General features: G+C 46.3%; 2 protein-coding genes across 2 annotated transcripts; both read left to right on the forward strand.

Annotated features, from left to right (window-relative positions):
- The first annotated feature begins 8,551 nt into the window (after positions 1 to 8,551).
- LOC124697949 (arginine biosynthesis bifunctional protein ArgJ, chloroplastic) lies at positions 8,552 to 12,789 on the forward strand. Its single transcript, XM_047230475.1, has 16 exons — positions 8,552 to 8,716; positions 8,806 to 8,929; positions 9,250 to 9,323; positions 9,452 to 9,496; positions 9,602 to 9,652; positions 9,733 to 9,801; positions 9,915 to 9,973; positions 10,104 to 10,173; positions 10,270 to 10,350; positions 10,452 to 10,538; positions 10,969 to 11,091; positions 11,207 to 11,269; positions 11,494 to 11,571; positions 11,685 to 11,830; positions 11,955 to 12,025; positions 12,446 to 12,789. Exons 1-16 carry the CDS (start codon positions 8,552 to 8,554, stop codon positions 12,526 to 12,528), a joined length of 1,389 nt encoding a protein of 462 aa, XP_047086431.1. The 3' UTR covers positions 12,529 to 12,789.
- A 5,366-nt stretch (positions 12,790 to 18,155) lies between these two features.
- LOC124697950 (histone H2A-like) lies at positions 18,156 to 18,733 on the forward strand. The gene has a single exon (XM_047230476.1). It carries the CDS (start codon positions 18,156 to 18,158, stop codon positions 18,630 to 18,632), a length of 477 nt encoding a protein of 158 aa, XP_047086432.1. The 3' UTR covers positions 18,633 to 18,733.
- Positions 18,734 to 19,426: the final 693 nt, after the last annotated feature.

Raw genomic sequence — 19,426 nt, forward strand, 5'->3', positions numbered from 1 at the left:
AGCGACATGCTGCCTAGATCGCATCTTGCGATCTAGGCAGCGACAAGCCCCACGTTGTTCATGCGTTGCTCGTACTCGAAGCGCTTTTGATGGCGAGCAATGTAGTTATCATTAGATGTGTTAGGGTTAGCTTTGTTCTTCGTTTAAGCATGCTTACGTAGTGCAACCCTTGCATATCTAGCCGCCCTCACGCCTATCTCGGTGTGGGGGCGGCACCCCGCTTGATCATTATTTAGTAGATCTGATCCGTTACGATTGCTCCTTGTTCTACAAGGATTAGTTTAATATCCGCAATAGTTAGGCCTTACAAAGGGGGAGGATCCGATGGCACGTAGGGTGGCGTTCGCAAGTCCTAAACAGGATGTTCCGAGGATCAACTTCATGTTGGTTTTTAGGCCTTGTTTAGGATCGGCTTACGAGCACCGTGCGTGGCCGCGAGGCCCAACTCCGGAGTAGGATGATCCGATTATGCGGTGAAAACCCTAAATCGTCGTAGATCTCATTAGCTCTATCTTGATCAAGCAGGACCACCAAGTGTTCGTGCACCCCGTACGAATCATGGGTGGATCGGCTCTTTGAGCCGATTCACAGGATAACCTGAGAGCCGATCGAGGCTCGTATTTAACGTTTACATGTATGCCCCGCAGAAACTAAGCGAGGCATCCCCATCACCTTCCCGGCCGGGTATAGGTCGGTGGCACGCCCTTGCACTTCGCATCGCCGCGTGTGACCGGAAGAGCATTGCGGGCCGTCGCTCGGAGGGGTCTCAGCCAGCCGCAGCTCTAGGCTCTTCCCGGCTCTACGGTGTTGACAAGGCCGCTGCCCGCCGGTGGGTTTTGGCAGTCAACACATTCGGCACGCCGGTGGGACAATCGTCTACATCGACCACATCGCCATCTACATCCGAGATGGCGGGCGGCACGCCGCTCACGTGCGATGAGATCAAAGCCATCCTCGAAGCCGAACTCATCGGCTCTTCCCACCGAACCCACTCCCATGGCGTCGTGGGGAGGGGTTCCACGCCCGAAGGCGCACTCAATGGGATAGATCTCTCCACCCCGTCGGAGGAGCGCACCAGGTCGCCGAAGCATGGGGATCTCGCCCAAGGAGCTCAGAAGGAAACATGACGGGATCAAGGCAACCCTTGGAGCCGAACTCATCGGCTCCTCTGAGAAGACCCGGCCGCACGATATCAAGCTCGGTAGAGACCCACGTCCGGGGCCCGGTGTCGACACGGTGGATCTCAGCCACTCCATAGGTCGGCCAAAGTTTTCCTTTGGTGACAATATGGCAGGGTCTGCAAGCCGCCATGACAAAGAGGAAACAGAAAGCAGCCGCTCCCGTGGCAAGGATGAAGAGGGAGCCGATCCGCGCGACCAACCCCAAGATGAGGACGAGCGGTACCTGGCAAGGGAGGGAATAAGAAGCATGCGGTATCAACGCCCACTCTCCAAGCACCCTCTCAACAAATACGAGCAACGCCACGACCGACGTCGGCGCTACGACGTAGATGATGAAAGGAATTTTCAGTCTGATGCCGAGGTCGGAAGGCACCGCCAACATGGTAGAAGCAACGGCGGGTACGATCGTCGCGCCGAAGGAAGGCCAAGGGGGCAGGGTGACATGGATAGGCACTGGGACTGCCCGTTCTTCAAACATTGCCGGGACTCGAGAATGAGCCGATTGCCAACAATCGAGGACCGCCTGAATGCAAACAAAGGAAGAAGGGTGCCGCTAACGTATCCGTGTTCGGCCGTCTAGGGCCTTTCCCACCTCGGAACAAGCATGCCGAGTCCGCTCGTGTGGAAGATCTCGAGGAGCTAGAGGACGGTGGTGAAGAATACAAATATCATCAGCCCGGTGGTGCCCCGATGGGCTCAGCTCGTTCCCGTAAGCGAAGAGTTCAGCATCCGCGTGGGTTGGAAGAAGCCGAAAGATTATACTCGCGCACGCTAAGGAAGGCACGGCCTGATCCGGCCGCCAAAATTCCGCGAACCCCGGACAAGGAAGGTCAGCCACAAAGAAAAGAGTGGCGCCCGAACAGAGAAAAGCCGATGATGAAACATCGGCCGGCACAAATATGGTGTTTATCCTCCCTTCGGAGTTCGGTGCTCCGAGATTAGACGAGACATCCGTGGCACAACTTGATCGCGGCCCACGGCCAGTTATCTTTGAGAAACCACGGGAAAGGAGCTACAGGCATCTGAAGGCCCTGTACTTACGAGGATACATCGATGGGAGGCCTGTAAATAAGATGTTGGTGGACACCGGAGCGGCAGTCAACATCATGCCGTACTATGTGCTACATCGGCTGGGACGCTCGAGTTCGGATCTAATCAAGACTAACGTGACGTTGAGCGACTTCAACGGCCAAGCATCTGAGGCACAAGGAGTTCTGAACGTGGATCTGACCGTAGGAAGAAAAACTATCCCTACGACGTTCTTCATTGTCGATAGCACGAGCAGCTATGCCGTGTTGCCGGGAAGAGATTGGATCCACGCCAACCGCCGCATTCCCTCCACGATGCACCAATGCATAATACAATGGGATGGTGATGAGGTAGAGGTCGTCCAAGCCGATGACTCGGCCGAAGTTTCAACGGCCGGCATGAACGCATGGGAAGCGGCAGGCCAAGAACCCCTCTCGGGCATCAACTTGGACGACCGCGAGCGCATCGATGTGACAAAGGGAAGGGTTAAGCTAGTTTTATCCACCGGCCCGACCATGTAGTTGAAGCCAAGCGATGTGCAACTTGGCGAGGCTGATCCTTGTGATCGGCCCCAAGGGTCTATGAAGGAACATTACAAAACCTTCACCGAGCAAACAACGTGGAGGCCGATTCCAGCATCGGCCGTGAATGTCCTCACCATCCATACTGCCCGGGTTCAACACATTCATGATCCAACGAGCCGATACCATCAATTCTCTTGACAGAATCGGCTCGGGGGGCGCCCAAGTGGATAAAACACGAGGATATGCGAGAGAAGTGTCCCATCCTGTGGCGATGGGTATTGGAGTATGGGGGCCGATACACAAATCGGCCGGAAATTCAAAATTTTTTAAGCATAGCCGATGTGCAGACATCGACCTAAGGATCAATGGAGCGTGATTGGCAGGCCTTCAAGATCAGCGGCATTAGCAGGTTTGAGGGTCGTGGCTCTGATTAAACGGCAGGTCAGGGCAGGGATGAGCCTTCCTAAGACTGCGAGAACAGCCGATGACGAAGCAATCGGCTGCGACGTTTTGACCAAGATGGTGACTTGGTAGCTGTCACTTCTAGGGGGTGGCGTCCAGGATTTGGAGGGCATCAGAGATTCAAAGACACCCCCACCGGGAGGTGTCCCAGCCTGCCAGTAACGAAGAGCCAATAGTTGTTGGAGTCGGCTGATGCTGCATTACAAGTTGGAAGCCGAGGGTGACCGATGTGGTGGGCTCATTGTGGTTCTCGCCCGACTGAGGCCCGGGGGGCAGCTGGCCCCGAAGGATCCTTTGCTACGCGGACCAATTTCGTTGGAATCGGCTAACTCGCATCACAACGGGCCCGAGGAATGATGCCGATGTTGCGGAATTATCGGTTTCAATATGCAAGACGATTCGGCCGACCCGAATCGGCCGTCGCCGGATGAAAGGTGGTCCACGCTCGGACGTGGTCGAGCCCAGTGCCTGTTTGCCTGAATTATTGGTCTTCATCATTGTCGCTACCCCGGCCGAGGCTCGGGGGCAACTTGCCGCGAGAGGTCCTTTGCTATAAGAAGGCCGAGTTCGCTAAAATCGTTTGGCTCTGCGTCTCGGCTTGATTTGGAGCAATGGTTGCTCGAAAGAGAACAGAGCAGGATTATAAAACGTTACTACAGAGGTAATGCCTCGTCCCGCGAAGTGGCAGCTTCGGCGTTTAAATTGATCCGACAACGATCTTAGGTCGTTTCTAGAGACAAAGAGGATCCGGAAGGGAATGATGTGGCGTAAGAATGTCCGAAGGCCTAGGGTTTGCACGCTTATGGCCGGGCCTGGTTTGACCAGGAGCTTGGGTCCGGATGAATCTATCACAAAATCTATTGTGAGAGACCGATGCGATGCCATCGGCTTGCTGGGCATCGTCCAGATTGGCAATCGGCAGAAACAGAGTGAAGGACGATCGGCTAAATTATCATAAAGGGAATCGGCAAAATCAAGTTGGGGAATTTCTTCATTGATAAGCCAGATTTCTTACATAGAAGAGCTGATCGCTCTCAAAAGGAAAAACTAGGGGGATGCATTGCCCCGTCTGCTACTGCTAACCCTATGCTGAGACCCTATCTAGGGGCCGCTGCTGCCCTCATCGTCGTCACCGTCATCGCCGCTGCCGGCGCTGCTCCCTACCGGCTCGTCATCGCTGCTCCAGCGGCCGCCGGCAGGACCCTCATCGTCTTCATCATCTTCGTCGGCGTCGTCGTCACTGTCGACGTCGCTAAGGTTCCCGGGCCAGAGGTGGCGGCGTTTGGCCGGCGGCTCGTCGGAGGAGCTGTCTTCGTCCTCCTCCTCCTCTTCCTCCTCCTTCACCCCTTCGGAGGTGGTGAAGTCTGCCCAAGAGAGGCGATCATCTTCGCTCTCCTCCACCGCTTCATCGTCAGCAAGGAAGCGGAGGTCGCTCTCCCCGTCGGTTAGGGATTTGTCATCCTCGGACCTGACGGAGGAGTCATGGTCCTCTTTGTCCCACTTCGTTGGGGCGAGGATGTCGTACGCCGCTTGCGTACCCCACGAGGGCGTCGACTCTCGGATGGGAGAGGACACGTGGGAAAGATCCGACGAAGAAGAAGAGGAAGAGGAAGAGGACATGGTCGCAGGGGAGGGTTTTTTGGAGTGCTAATGCGGAAGGGGTGAAGAAGAGAACTGTTCGATGCGGTTAAATAAAAGGAGGTGGGGGTTTTTAATTTTTGAGCAGTTCTCGAGGATATGGTGCCAAAACTGTCAAATCGTGCAGAGAAGTTGGGAAGGCAAGTCGTCATGATGAAGCATGCTGCGACAGTTCTGCTCTGCCGTGACACGACCCCTCTGAGGAAAAACGCAGTGGTTTTGAAATTATCATTATCAAAACCAGGGGGGCATGTGTTATCACCAGATTTTGGCTAAATCAGGAGGTGGGCCGCGATCAAGATGGGCTTGAAAGATTACACATGAAAGATCTATGAAGCGGCCTTGCACGGCGAATTTGGGCTAAGTAGCCCGTGTATCTTTAATTATGGTAGATGGTATCTAGATTAAAAGTTAGAGTTTATCTCGTGCACGGTTTAGTGCACGCCCACATTAGAAAGTCCGCTCGGACTATAAATATGTACCTAGGGTTTATGGAATAAACAACAACTCACGTTCAACCCCAAACAAACCAATCTCGGCGCATCGCCAACTCCTTCGTCTCGAGGGTTTCTATCGGGTAGCGACATGTCGCCTAGATCGCATCTTGCGATCTAGGCAGCGACAAGCCCCACGTTGTTCATGCGTTGCTCGTATCGAAGCGCTTTTGATGGCGAGCAACGTAGTTATCATTAGATGTGTTAGGGTTAGCTTTGTTCTTCGTTTAAGCATGCTTACGTAGTGCAACCCTTGCATATCTAGCCGCCCTCACGCCTATCTCGGTGTGGGGGCGGCACCCGCTTGATCATTATTTAGTAGATCTGATCCGTTACGATTGCTCCTTGTTCTACAAGGATTAGTTTAATATCCGCAATAGTTAGGCCTTACAAAGGGGGGAGGATCCAGTGGCACGTAGGGTGGCGTTCGCAAGTCCTAAACAGGATGTTCCGAGGATCAACTTCATGTTGGTTTTTAGGCCTTGTTTAGGATCGGCTTACGAGCACCGTGCGTGGCCGCGAGGCCCAACTCCGGAGTAGGATGATCCGATTATGCGGTGAAAACCCTAAATCGTCGTAGATCTCGTTAGCTCTATCTTGATCAAGCGAGACCACCAAGTGTTCGTGCACCCCGTACGAATCATGGGTGGATCGGCTCTTTGAGCCGATTCACGGGATAACCCGAGAGCCGATCGAGGCTCGTATTTAACGTTTACATGTATGCCCCGCAGAAACTAAGCGAGGCATCCCCATCACCTTCCCGGCCGGGTATAGGTCAGGTGGCACGCCCTTGCACTTCGCATCGCCGCGTGTGACCGAAGAGCATTGCGGGCCGTCGCTCGGAGGGGTCTCGGCCAGCCGCAGCTCTAGGCTCTTCCCGGCTCTACGGTGTTGACAAGGCCGCTGCCCGCCGGTGGGTTTTGGCAGTCAACAGCTTCTTGCAGCTCCAGATGCTTGAACAGGAAGTCGCCTTCCTGTACACCTTGACCCAGAAGCCGTCGTCGGTAGGAGTGAAGTCAATCCTGTTGTCGACCTCAAGCTGAGCCTTACCGACGAACTTGCTGCAGGACTTGATGAAGCCGACGTGCTTGGCCTTCCACTGGAGTTGCACCTTGTGCTCGCCCATGTACAAGGCCATCTTCATCGACGTTCCATTGTTTTTGAGCTTGTACTTCTTGATCAGGAGTTGCTCCATGGCAAGCGGCACGGTGAGGGCATGGAGGTCCTGGCTCTCCAGCTGCACGAAGAACGCATGCAACCTTTCCCTAGGACCGTGCCCTAGGTTAGAAGGAAACCCGACATTAACCCTAGGCTCGGTGACCTGTTGGTGGGATTCCATGAACCCTTCATTGGGTCCCGAAGTTGACCCGTCCGACAATGTCCCGTGCCTCCCCTATGAGCCCGTCCGAAAAGGTTTCCAGGAAGAGCCAGTTCTGCAGATGCAATACAAACGAGAAGAGTGGGCTATAGTTGCCATGGTTAGCTCCAATGGCATGATTGCCATTGGCATGACGATGCACATTTCCAATGACAAGCTCAACATCATCATGACAATGTCAAAAGCTCAACATAAGCATGCCAATGTGAAGCTCAACATCGGCATGCCAATGATAAGCTCTTCATCAACATGTCAATGTCAAGCTCAACATCGGTATGCTTGTCATTGGCATGCCGATGCACACTGGCAGTGACAAGCATGCCATTCATTCTACTCATCATTGACATGCTTATGACTAAACATGCAACACACATTAACATCAATTGGATCTAAAGTGGCCTATTTCGACATCAATCGGATCTACATGTCCACGGCCCAAGAGGCCGAGACAAACCCCAACCACCAAGCCACCATGCGGCCACCGCTCCACCCACTATCCAACGGGAGTGCCTATTGGCCGCCTTAAGCGGAGCGGAAGATTGTCTCCGCTCAGGCCGGCGCGATCGAGAGGCACCTATGGGCTCAGCCCGTTTAAGCCTTTCCTTTCTTTTTTTCGTTCAGTTTAGATTTCAAAATCTGAATAAAATTCAAAATCGAACAAATTAAAAACTAAACAATTTTAAAAACAAATAATTTTGTATCGAACAAAATTCATATTTGAAGAAATTTCAAATTCAAAAAATTCCAATTCAAACAAATTTCGAATTTGAAAAAATTATAATATAAATATTTTTCAAATCATAAAAAAACAAATCTGAATAAATTTCGAAATCAGGAAAATCAAGGCGGCAAAAACTAAAAATAAATCATCCAAAACCCAAAAAAACTGAGAAACCCCGAAAAACCCGGAAAACATAGGGAAAGCCCGTACGTGCTAGGCATTAATGGGCCGGCCCACCCCATCAGTCGCTTGAGAGAGTCCACGGCCCAAGAGGCCGAGACAAGCCCCAGTTGCCAGGCGGCCGCACACGGGAGGTGCTGTACACCGACCCGATCGGTGGATACCGGGTTGCCGCACAGCCTTTGGTAGGTATTGGGCCGGCCCAACGATTTTTTTGCCTATTTCGAATTTTTGTTTTTTCCTGTTTCTTTTCTGTTTTTTTTGTGTTTTTAAGTTTTGAATATTTTTAAATTCTGAACTTTTTTCAAACCTGATTTTTTCAAAATTTGAACATTTTTCAGATTTGATTTTTTTTTCAAAATGGAACAAATTTTAAATTTGAATAAATTTTGAACATTTTTTCAAAAAATCGATTTTTTCGAAAATTTGAACATTTTTCGAAAATGAACATATTTTAAATGTGAACATTTTTCGATTATGAACGTTTTTTGGATATGAACAATTTTTAGCTTTGAACAATTTTCGTTTTGAACACTTTTCAAAATTTGAATTTTTTCGAATTTGAACTATTTTCAAATTTTAACTTTTTCGGTTTTGAACAAAAATAAAAATAAACAGACAAGAAAATAAAAGGAAACAAAAAATAAAAAAGAAAAAAAGAAAAAATAAAAAAACAGAAACAGAAACAAAACAGAAAACGAAAAAAATAAAGAAAAATAGTGAAACTGGGCCAGGCCCAATAGCCGACCAGGGTGTGCGGTGCCTGGTAGGCACCGACCTGGTCGGTGTATAGGATTTCCGGCCGCACACCACCAACTATCCGACCTCTCGCCCTCACCAACCACCGGGCCCCAGACGCCGGCAGGCCTGCCGCGCCCCAAAAAGAACCCCGACCCGCCTCTTCCGCTTGCCACTCCCACTCCCACCTGCCCAACGCCGCCGCGATGCCGCCACCCTCCCTTCTGCTCCTCCACTGCCGCGCCCCGCTCCCGCACCGCTCCCTCCGGATGAGCTCCCCGTCGCCGAGCAGGGTCGTCTGCTCCGTCTCCTCCGCCGACGGCTACGTCTCCGCGGCGCCGATCCTCCTCCCCGACGGCCCCTGGAAGCAGGTGATTAGCTGGACCGACCATTGGCTCTGCCCCGGCGCGGACCAGGCCTTTCCCTCTGAATCTGCTTGCTCTGGTCGGTGCGGGTGCAGGTAGAAGGCGGCGTCACGGCCGCCAAGGGGTTCAAGGCCGCCGGCATCTACGGAGGCCTGCGCGCCAAGGGCCAGAAGCCTGATTTGGCGCTCGTTGCCTGCGACGTCGACGCCACCGTCGCGGGTAAGTCTACCCGCTATCACTTGGGCTTTCTCCACTAGCATAGCTTAAGCAGCTGCAACCTTCTACTGTTGTATGCATATACATATGCTGAATGCTGCAGTTTTGGTAATAGTTATATTTTTAGCATGACTGATTTCTCAATCGCAAGCCACGAGGAAATTTTATTGCTGTATGTTATTAGAAATTCAGAATGGTGAACGACCGTGAAATATTTGTTGCAATGATATTACATCGTTGTATCGGCTTGTGGTATACCTTGATGTGTGATATAGTTGGTAACCTATGTGATAGCTTTACTTATCGTGTTGGCCTTCTTTCAGGAGCTTTTACAACAAATGTGGTTGCTGCTGCGCCTGTTCTGTATTGTAAGCACGTCCTTACTTTGTCGAAAACTGTAAGTTAGCTCTGCCCCTCGCCTCACCTTACTAAAACTGAAAGGGAAAAAAATATTCGATGGAAAGCCCCAAAGTGGAGCAATCATTCGTCGAGTTATTCACTGTTCTCAAATGTGTTGTTCCCTAGGCCCGCGCTGTGTTAATTAATGCTGGTCAAGCAAATGCTGCCACCGTAAGTCTTTCTGCAGAACTCAATCGGTTTACTGGTGTTTCTGAACTGTGCTTGAGGAATATAGTGACTAAGCATGACCTATATTCCTAAATAATTGGTCATCAGGGTGATGCGGGATATCAGGATACAGTGGATAGTGCAGAAGCAGTTGCCAAGGTACCGGATCCGTTCCTCAGATGCCTATGGACAATGCAGGACATCTGTGCAGCTAGTTTAATCGGTTATTGGTGTTGCAGCTTTTGAATGTGAGCACAAATGACATATTGATCCAGTCCACTGGGGTCATTGGTCAAAGAATAAAGAAGGTACATAGGTGTTGCAACAAATAATACACTTGAATGTTCCATATGAATAAGTTGCTAACCAGCTCGTCTGACAATACTGCATCACTGATGGTTCTTTGGTTTTAACAATGCAGGAAGCACTTCTGAATTCACTTCCTAGACTTGTAGGCTCGCTATCTTCATCTACTGAGGGGTATAATTAATATGTAGTATTGTGAGCAACAATTTATTTCCTCTAGACTCCATAAATGTGAAATTGGTGTGATACATTGCCACTACCATGTTTAAACTATTAAACTATTGTCTCTGTCCTTCTGTCACAGTTCAAATTCTTCAGCTGTGGCCATTACAACTACAGACCTTGTTAGCAAGAGCATTGCTGTCCAAACCGAGGTTTGACTTTCTTGGTTTATATGCAATCTAGATCCATTGGTTTTAATTATGGAGTGGCATGACCTTTATTATTGTCAATTCTTGTTGAATAATTAGATTGGAGGAGTGCCTATCAAAATAGGAGGAATGGCCAAAGGTTCTGGGATGATTCATCCAAATATGGCAACAATGCTTGGTGTATGCCCCCTCTTTCTATTTCAGTTTCAAACCGCCTTTTCCCTCACTCACCTCCTCTCTCTAGGCATGTAGCATGTTTAATGATAATCTTGTTATTATAGGTTCTGACAACTGATGCTCAAGTGAGAAGTGATGTTTGGAGAGAAATGGTCCGGACATCAGTTAGTAGAAGTTTCAACCAAATTACTGTGAGTAACCACTCTTCTCTCTTATGTTGATCAGCATGTGCAACAATTGCACAACCTCCAAATAACTAGTGGAGTTCATCAAAATACTTCCACATGTAGTTGGTGATAATCACAATTTTTTTGCATGAATATAATCTAAATGCTGTATGAGGTTCATATTTAGTACTCCCTCCGCCCATAAAAGGATGTCTTAGATTTGTCTAAATTATAGTGTCTACATACATCCAAATTTAGACAAATCTAAGACATCCTTGGACGGAGGGAGTAGAATAATATTGAAAGCATTTTAAGATTTATTATATACTGTATGTTAGACATCAAGTTATTTTGTATTGAGGCACAGTTTGCTGGATACATGATCATTGTTGGCTTGTTGGGTAACCTTATATGACCTCTTCGGTGCCAAAAGCTAATAACTGTTCTACTGAAGGTGGATGGTGATACAAGTACCAATGATTGTGTTATTGCTATGGCTAGTGGATTATCTGGTTTATCCGACATTCTCACTCATGATAGCGCTGAAGCTCAACAGCTTCAAGCATGCCTAGATGCAGTAAGCTTGACTTCCCCATCCTTTTCTCTCTCTAGACTGTGATATTATCTATACTAATTTATATACTTTCAATTGTACCTGTCGAGTATAAAGAGTTTGACCTATCTTTCTGCAGGTAATGCAAGGTCTTGCAAAATCCATAGCATGGGATGGTGAGGGTGCGACCTGCTTAATTGAGGTTAAGTGATTCAAGTGGCATAATACTTTAGCACCTCATGTCCTCTGCATCATCAGACTGCTGGAACACATTTTCTTAGAAGCATGATGACTTGCCTTTTTATTGTATGAAATAAATATTAGAGTTATTGGTTCTCTTGCAACTGGTGCATGCGTTATATCCAGATCCCTTTCGTATTTTTTCAGCGCTATAGCACAATCTTCTAAAGTGCTTTTCTTATGCAGGTTACTGTAACAGGGTCAAATAACGAGGCAGAAGCAGCTAAAATTGCTCGTTCAGTGGCATCGTCCTCCTTGGTTAAAGTATGATGCTCTATACCTGCCATACATTGCATTTGAGGCCTATATGAGTATTAATATTTTCCTTTTTTGCGATCATTACCTGAGGAGGCCTGATAATACCATTTTTGTGCCAGGCTGCTATATTCGGGCGAGATCCGAACTGGGGACGTATTGCTTGCGCTGTCGGCTATTCGGGCATTCACTTCAATGCGGACCAACTTGATATTTCTCTTGGAGTTATTCCACTAATGAAAAATGGCCAACCACTCCCTTTTGACAGGTTAGAAACCTTGACTAAACATAATTTTAAATCTAGTTGTTTGAGTCCCAGTGAATGGATATTGTTGCATGGAATATCTCTAACTCTTCGTATAATAAGCTAAAACAACTACTCTTTTTCTTAGATCCGCGGCTAGCAAGTATCTTAAAGATGCCGGAGACATCCATGGTACGGTGAACATCGATGTATCAGTGGGTAAGCTTTCAACTTCATTGTTGCACAATGGAAACTGTAGTATGTTCTTGTGGAGAACATCATGATGTTTCGCATCTGTCTTCAGAAATGCTCGGTGTTCATATTATGCATGTTACAATATTTTACTTGTTTAATAATTTCCTTATTCATTGACCATGATTAGTATTGAAGTTATGACACTGGATAGGCAGACTAACATGGCAGCGTCTTGAATTGAATAAACCCTGATACATATGCTATCACAGACATTGATATGTGTGAAGGGAAGCTCAGTTCATACATCACCCAGTTGTTTTTCCTACCTGAACAGTCTGATACTCCATTTATCCTTCTTTTATCTTTTCGAGGATGTGCTTCGTTGATGGTTATATTTTATGAAATTATGACATTGACATTACTGTATGCATCCACTGTTCACAGGGAGTGGAGGAGGCAGTGGAAAGGCGTGGGGCTGTGACCTAAGTTATAAGTATGTTGAAATAAATGCTGAGTACACAACATGAAACCTGTAGTCTTTCGTGAAAATTTGTCTGCATTGGTCTGGGGCTCTTTGGACGCAGCTACAGTTCTGAACATTGTATGATATTGAAAAGATAGTGTTGTTGTACCAATAGGTTGAACATGTATTCTTTGCTACAAGAATGTGCTAAAGTATTTTAGGACGACATGTGAAAATTTTCTGCCGTCCTTCTCAGTTATGATTGATAATGAAGGATGCCCTTACCAAATAAAGTTTGTTTGGAGTTTGTGTACGCTTTCGCCTGTCGATTACAAGGTACAACTAATTTACAGGTACCAGATCAAGTTTCCCATTTCTGTATGATATGTATAAATAGTCAGTTGAGTTCAGAATGAAACTGAAAGGGATGTTGAATAGAGCAAGGGATCGATCAGCTTGAGTTTGTGTTGATCATGTTTCAGTTTTTGGCTTATTTGCTAGATCGTGCTATGTTATAAAAGAAAATGTTGCAAGAATAGCCAAACCTACATTGGGTCACACGTAATCATACATGGCATCCACGTACCAACATTATCAAGTCAAGCTGTCAAAAGTCCAAGCACCAAGCTGGTGTTCACAAGTCATCAAGGTAAAAAGTGATGAAAATACAAATCAAGTATGAGAATGGAGCCCAAGATAGTGGAGTGATAGATGGGCTAGTCCACCATGGATTGTTCGCCACCCACTCAACCCCGCAAGCCTACACTAGACCGTCACGGGCATGTTCTCTTATGTCATTCACTTGAATCAACGAAAAGAGAGAGGGCTAGAACTTGAATACTTGATCGCGGAAATCTATTCTTGGATCGGACAAGTATCGAACAACTTAGTTCGGTGCCGAGGAAAAGATATTTGGTGTCTACCTTGGAAGTCTTGTACGGCCCAAGGCGACAATCAAGCTTCCCGCAACGTCTTTTGTAAAATAGGACTAGGTTGCACTCCGTAAAGGCAACTAGACCTAATAAAAACATCGAAGTCTTGTTTTATCCATCGTATGACAAGGGACTAGTGGGTCGGATATGAACATAAGTACCCCAAAGTATGCAAAGAGTAGTGATCAATGACCTAAAAACATCCTAGGACAGTGTGAAAAAACAAGATCAAAAGCCAAGGCGATTCCATCCATTCGAGACCTTTTTTATGCATGCCCTAGGTCTCAGAGGCTTCGGGTTTTAATCCCAGCCCTTCTGTTAAACTCCCAAGTAAGTCTAGGAATTTTACGAAACCTCGGAGGATTACGGACATGCCTAGAGGCTCTGTACTTCTTGTGAGTTATACACAACTGTTATAAATAGAGGGGCCTTGTATAAGAGGGTCTTTCTTGTCCAAAAGAAACCTATTTTCATATGATAAGTTGTGTACCCATTGTTGACCTCAAGAAGCTTGATCAATTTTTTTTCCCTCCACTCAAACCTGCATCGCTTTGAGGGGAAAGAAAGAGGGGACCTATATCTACAAATCCATCAAGAAAAAAATTAATTCCCTACTTTTGGTTCGTTTTGTCTTGTTACTCTTAGGTGCACGGGGAATCCTAGACGGTTGGAGTTGCCTTGTGAGCATCCAAGGTTGTGGATTTCCTCAAGGAGTTTGTGGGGAGATATCAAGTGGATAAGTGGGTAATATACAAGAGGTACAATTGCTAGCTTAGTTGTTTATGACTTCTCCAATGACATTAATTAGAGTCCTCCCAACGATTTAAACTTCTCGCTTCTCCCTCCGCCCTTGGTTAATTGTTTCCTCCCCTTACTTGTGCTCATTTACTTTTTTTTTAATCTTGTTTGCTCACTATCTGGGGTGTTTCCATACAGGATTGTTCACCTAGTTCAATTTTATGATAACTTTATTTATTCACGGTTTATCTCTAAAATAAACTAAATTATTAAAATTTGTACTCGTACATTGAAGGTGGTGCATCTAGGCCTTAAGCATGGTTTCAATAATGAATGGCAATCCCAATTAACTAATGATTTCATTTATTTATATATCAATGGATTTTTCAGCAACAATGCATGGAGACGATTTGATCAATTCAAGTATGAAAGCCACAAAGATTAAGGTATGTATTGGGATTTAGTAATAGATGTCAGTTCTACGGTTTCATCAAGATATATATGAAGGAATGTTTCATAGGAGATGCATGAAGACCGTTGGGTGGATTAAATGGTGAATGCCATCATAGTCAAAATAGACATCGAGATCATTGAGGTTGAAGGTATGGATATGTTATGATGAGGAAGAAGAAAGTGTAGGTAACTTCGAGGCCCTAAGCTTGCGTTCAATGATTGAACCCAATATAACCAACATAAATGTAATATGAAGATATGGTAATGACCATGATAGAGCTCATTGGAGGAACTCAAACGTAGTCATGACTCCGCTTATGGGTTGAGCCATAAGGGTCAAAATCTTGATAGAGAGAACACGATAGAAGTATTAAATACACAACTTCAAAAGACAAGGTTATAGTGAGCTCATGAGTTGAAACACGGTTGACTGGATCCTGGATGAAGTAAGCTAGTGAAGAATTCATTGTGTAACTCAAGAGATTCTGTTAAAGCACAACTAAGGCCAAAGTAATTTTCATGGTGAAATCCAGAGAATGGTCAAAAGAGAGTTGAGCCTTTGGCGACCAAGCCTTGAATAAAGAAGATCAAGTGAAGAGTTTATTCATTCCTTAAATATGCTATCAAGATGGAGAGTGAAGCAAAGATAAAGGTTGACCAAGATGGAGTGCAACGATCGGATTCAAGTTGGTCAACACACACGTGAAAATGGTGCTCCGCGTGGAATAAAGTGATCTAGTGGTAAGGTAATGAAACGTGAATTGCGTTTTGTGAACTAACCCTTGAATTGCTTGTCTCATATTTATACGAGGGTTAGGTGCCAACAATGAGTTTGCATTAAAAAACAAGATTTCATATAGCCCATTAGAGGATGGCATCAAGTCGAGATATTCAAAGGGCCGAGAAGATCACATTCATGATAAGAATCTCGAGGGGGTCATATGCCTTAAGTTTTTCATCCATTTTGGTATAATGTCCATGTTAAGATGCGCCCAACTAAGGATTACCATAGTGCAAAATGGGGATCCATTTGTGGGTTTTCACCAACCAAGCATGATAAGAAGCACTTTGTGGCCTAGTATCCAACCGAGAATTTCTGATTATGTACCAAATCTCGCAAAAAGGCCTCCAACAAACATAGCTCCGCTTGTTATTTAATCAATGTTCAACAAATTGTTAATTGTTAACTTATCGACCGACCTTAAAATGGACATTAATCACTTAAAGGCTGATTAATCGATTTTATCGGTCGGCCATTTATCGACTTATGTTTTTTGAAAAATCATAGTTTTTTGCACTTGATTTTCTATAATATGATATGTGAAACAATACTTGAACATTGGATAAAAGTATTACCTTGATCCCTTGCATTTAAATCAATAAAAATGGAAATTGTTCATTCTCTCCAATCTCTCGATAGGATTTGTTCTTTTGGGTGAGATTTGAGAAAGAGAGAAACAAGTAGTGGATTTGAGCATTTTTTGTGTTTTTGTTTTGCATTTGTTGCATTAGTTTGAGATCTAAATGTTGATTTGCTCAAGTGAAAGCCCGTGAGCTTGACTGTCTTGGAGGCCATCACCACACATGAACTTAAGCTCAAAATTTCAGAAGGGTCGAGTCAAAGGGTTTGCTTTCTATTTCATTCTATCTAGGATCTTAAAAACCTAGAACCTCCTAGTGCCATTTCATTACATCCAGGAGGAAACAAATGATTGAATCAAGCTCCACAATTTGAAAATGTGAAGAAACTACCACTAGTTATGTGGGTATTCAATATTGCAATTCTGGTTGATGGAACATTACGTCGCCGCTTGTGTGATTATTGAAAAGCTCTCTAAAATACGACATAAGATCCCGCCAATGGTACGTTGAACTTTGGCAAAATGCTTATGAGTCTCTCGTGACTTGCATCTTAGCCTTTTCGCTTTAAACCTATGTAGAGGCTTATTCGCTATCACAATATGAATGGTTTGATGATGTATGTTTTAGACAACCTACTTTGACATATTAGTAAGTAAGTTTGAGGATAAGAGTTTGATAATATCCTATTCACCCTCCACTCAATAAATTAGGTAATTTCAGTAGGGTATTGGGTAATAACATTGTAAATACACAGCAATCGAGCTCCATTAACACCTGGTGACATTTATAAAAAAATGTTTATGGATAAGCACCCCTCGTACACAATAAGCGGTCTTGATCATATACTAATTTGGGATAGTTAAATCTACAACATATGAAGAATTTCAAAAGGTATTATTAAGAAAACATGGTGACATGAACATGGAAACATTTGGCTGATTTTTGACAATTGGATCTACATAGGGTCATTTTTGTCTTTAGTCACTAACCCTACTTTCCCAACTTACCTACCACCGCCACCCCTAGTACATCTGGCTAGAAATTGTACGCACCTTGGTCTTGGCCGAACAGTTTTCTCGCGGCATATCCGTCGATAACTCATCCCCTTCTCCACGAGGCACCAAATCCTAATCCTCTATCGCAACCCTTCCTCTCTACATCGCCGCCATGACCTGACAACTACAACATCTCCCCGCCATCCCATCACAATAGAACATAAGACCGTAATCGATGTCATCCTACTTTTCTCGTCCACCAATTCTACGAACATAGGCCACCCCTTTCCCTATAGGCACAAAGCCGTTTCCCAATCTCAAGATCTCATACCGTCAAAAAATATTATTTCCTTTATACATGATCTCCGCGTCAAGAGGTATTGTGTTATGCTGCAAGTTCTTCCCATGTATATCTCAATTTTTATAATCTGTAATTTGTGAATATGAAACTTCGACCCCTGGAATTTAAACTCCCGATTTCTTACTCCATCTCGTTAGAAATATTTGCCGTGGTTTTAATTTAAATTTGAACTAAAATTATGACAAATATTTTGGACCGAAGGGGGTATTTCTATTGTATTTTTTTTGGAGTTTTAGCTCATGATTTTCTTACATACTAAAATATCGTTATGTATCCCTTGTATGTCATCAAGGCGGAATCGAACAATTAACATATTTCCAATTTGTGGGTTAAGATCTCAGGGTGTATTGAAAAAATGCCTTCAAATTCAATCATCTACTAAATCTGTAGCAATCAATTAACCAGTTCTATCTTGAATTAATGGCAGCATATCTCTACCAAGAAAAATTTGGCGTCCACTGATGTCGAGATTGATCCCTATCATTGGCCGCTGCTGACGCTTTCCCAGTTTCCACCAACCACCTGCCTGCAGGCACGCCGCGAAATTTTCCTTCCTTCCCGTGGGCGGGAACTTTGAGGCGCAAAATTCCCGGGCTCCAAAATCCCCTCGCACCTGATTGGTCCAGACCTTCCTCCCACGGATCGGACCTCCCGAGACCGAATCGCAGCCGTCCACTCCCTCCAGATCCCGCGGCTCAGCGCCGCGCGCCCACGGATCGACGGGCCCACCACCCACCCTCCGCACGGTTTAAATACCTCGCCCATTCTCCAGCAATTCCCACCACACCTCACCATTCCAATCTAGCACCACCAGCCGAAACCAATCTCCTCCGACGACGAGCAGCGAGCCATGGACGCCTCAAGCACCGCCGCCGGAGCCAAGGGCAAGAAGGGCGCCGCCGGGCGCAAGGCCGGCGGGCCCAGGAAGAAGTCCGTGACCCGGTCCGTCAAGGCCGGGCTGCAGTTCCCCGTCGGCCGCATCGGGCGGTACCTCAAGAAGGGCCGCTACGCGCAGCGCGTCGGCACCGGCGCGCCCGTCTACCTCGCCGCCGTCCTCGAGTACCTCGCCGCCGAGGTGCTCGAGCTCGCCGGCAACGCTGCCAAGGACAACAAGAAGTCCCGCATCATCCCGCGCCACCTCCTGCTCGCCGTCAGGAACGACGAGGAGCTCGGCAAGCTGCTCGCCGGCGTCACCATCGCGCACGGCGGCGTGCTGCCCAAGATCCACGCCGTGCTGCTCCCCAAGAAGACCGCCGAGAAGGCCGCCAAGGAGCCCAAGTCCCCCAAGAAGACCGCCAAGTCACCGAAGAAGGCGGCCAAGGCTTAGTTACAGCGATGCGTTCTGTGTGTTTAGTCTGTGTAGTGCGTCCTTTCCTTCGTCGTAGTAGTGGGCTGGTAGTGTTCGGCTGGATCTGTCGCTGTACCCTGTTCTGTGCTTGTTAATGGAAGACCTGTCGTTGAAATATATCTAAATCTCCCAAACATTTCCCACGGTGTGGTTACTGTATTTTCTTGAATTGTTCCGTAGATCTGTATCACTGCGATGTGAACTGTAGGTTGGTTGGCATGCTCGACCGGATTACTGAACTTGCCTGAACCTTTGTTCAGACGGTAGCTGTGGAACTTTGAATTTCTGAAATATTTCCCCCTGTCGGTTTTCTCTCGACCGGTTCTGTAGATCTGTATCACCGCGTTGTAAGCTGTAGGTTGGATGGATATGCTTCAGCGGATAACTTAATCTATCCGAATTTTTGGTCAGACGGTAGATGGTTGGCACACAAGTTTGCTTCTCGGCAGTACCGGAAGGGAGACTCGCACAGGTGAATATCTTTTGCATGTTTCAACTATGCAATCCGACCCAAGATGAAAATTGTGATGAAGAACTTTGGATGCAACTGGTTTGCAGGGAAACTGTAATCCATTTTCTGAAGGTAAATCTCCAGCCCAAGGAAGCAGCACTAGCAACAGTAATGTTCTGCTCATTACAAACATCAAAATTCTCTAGAATTTTTTTCTTACATAGGACATTGCCTCCACCAAGAATCAAACTAGAAACTAGTTCTCACACCATTCCGAACTTTCATTCTCCTGCCACAGATAAATCTCCCTCACTTGCATAAT

The sequence above is a fragment of the Lolium rigidum genome, chromosome 3 (assembly GCF_022539505.1).
Source record: "Lolium rigidum isolate FL_2022 chromosome 3, APGP_CSIRO_Lrig_0.1, whole genome shotgun sequence".
Taxonomy (NCBI): Eukaryota; Viridiplantae; Streptophyta; class Magnoliopsida; order Poales; family Poaceae; genus Lolium; species Lolium rigidum.

Excerpts from the sequence above, each read along its gene's own strand:
- LOC124697949 (XM_047230475.1), top strand. The coding sequence starts at position 8,552 with ATGCCGCCACCCTCCCTTCTGCTCCTCCACTGCCGCGCCCCGCTCCCG. Across the intron at positions 9,497-9,601 it reads GTCAAGCAAATGCTGCCACC|GGTGATGCGGGATATCAGGA; the intron begins GTAAGTCTTTCT and ends ATTGGTCATCAG. Across the intron at positions 9,802-9,914 it reads TTGGTCAAAGAATAAAGAAG|GAAGCACTTCTGAATTCACT; the intron begins GTACATAGGTGT and ends TTAACAATGCAG.
- LOC124697950 (XM_047230476.1), top strand. The coding sequence starts at position 18,156 with ATGGACGCCTCAAGCACCGCCGCCGGAGCCAAGGGCAAGAAGGGCGCC.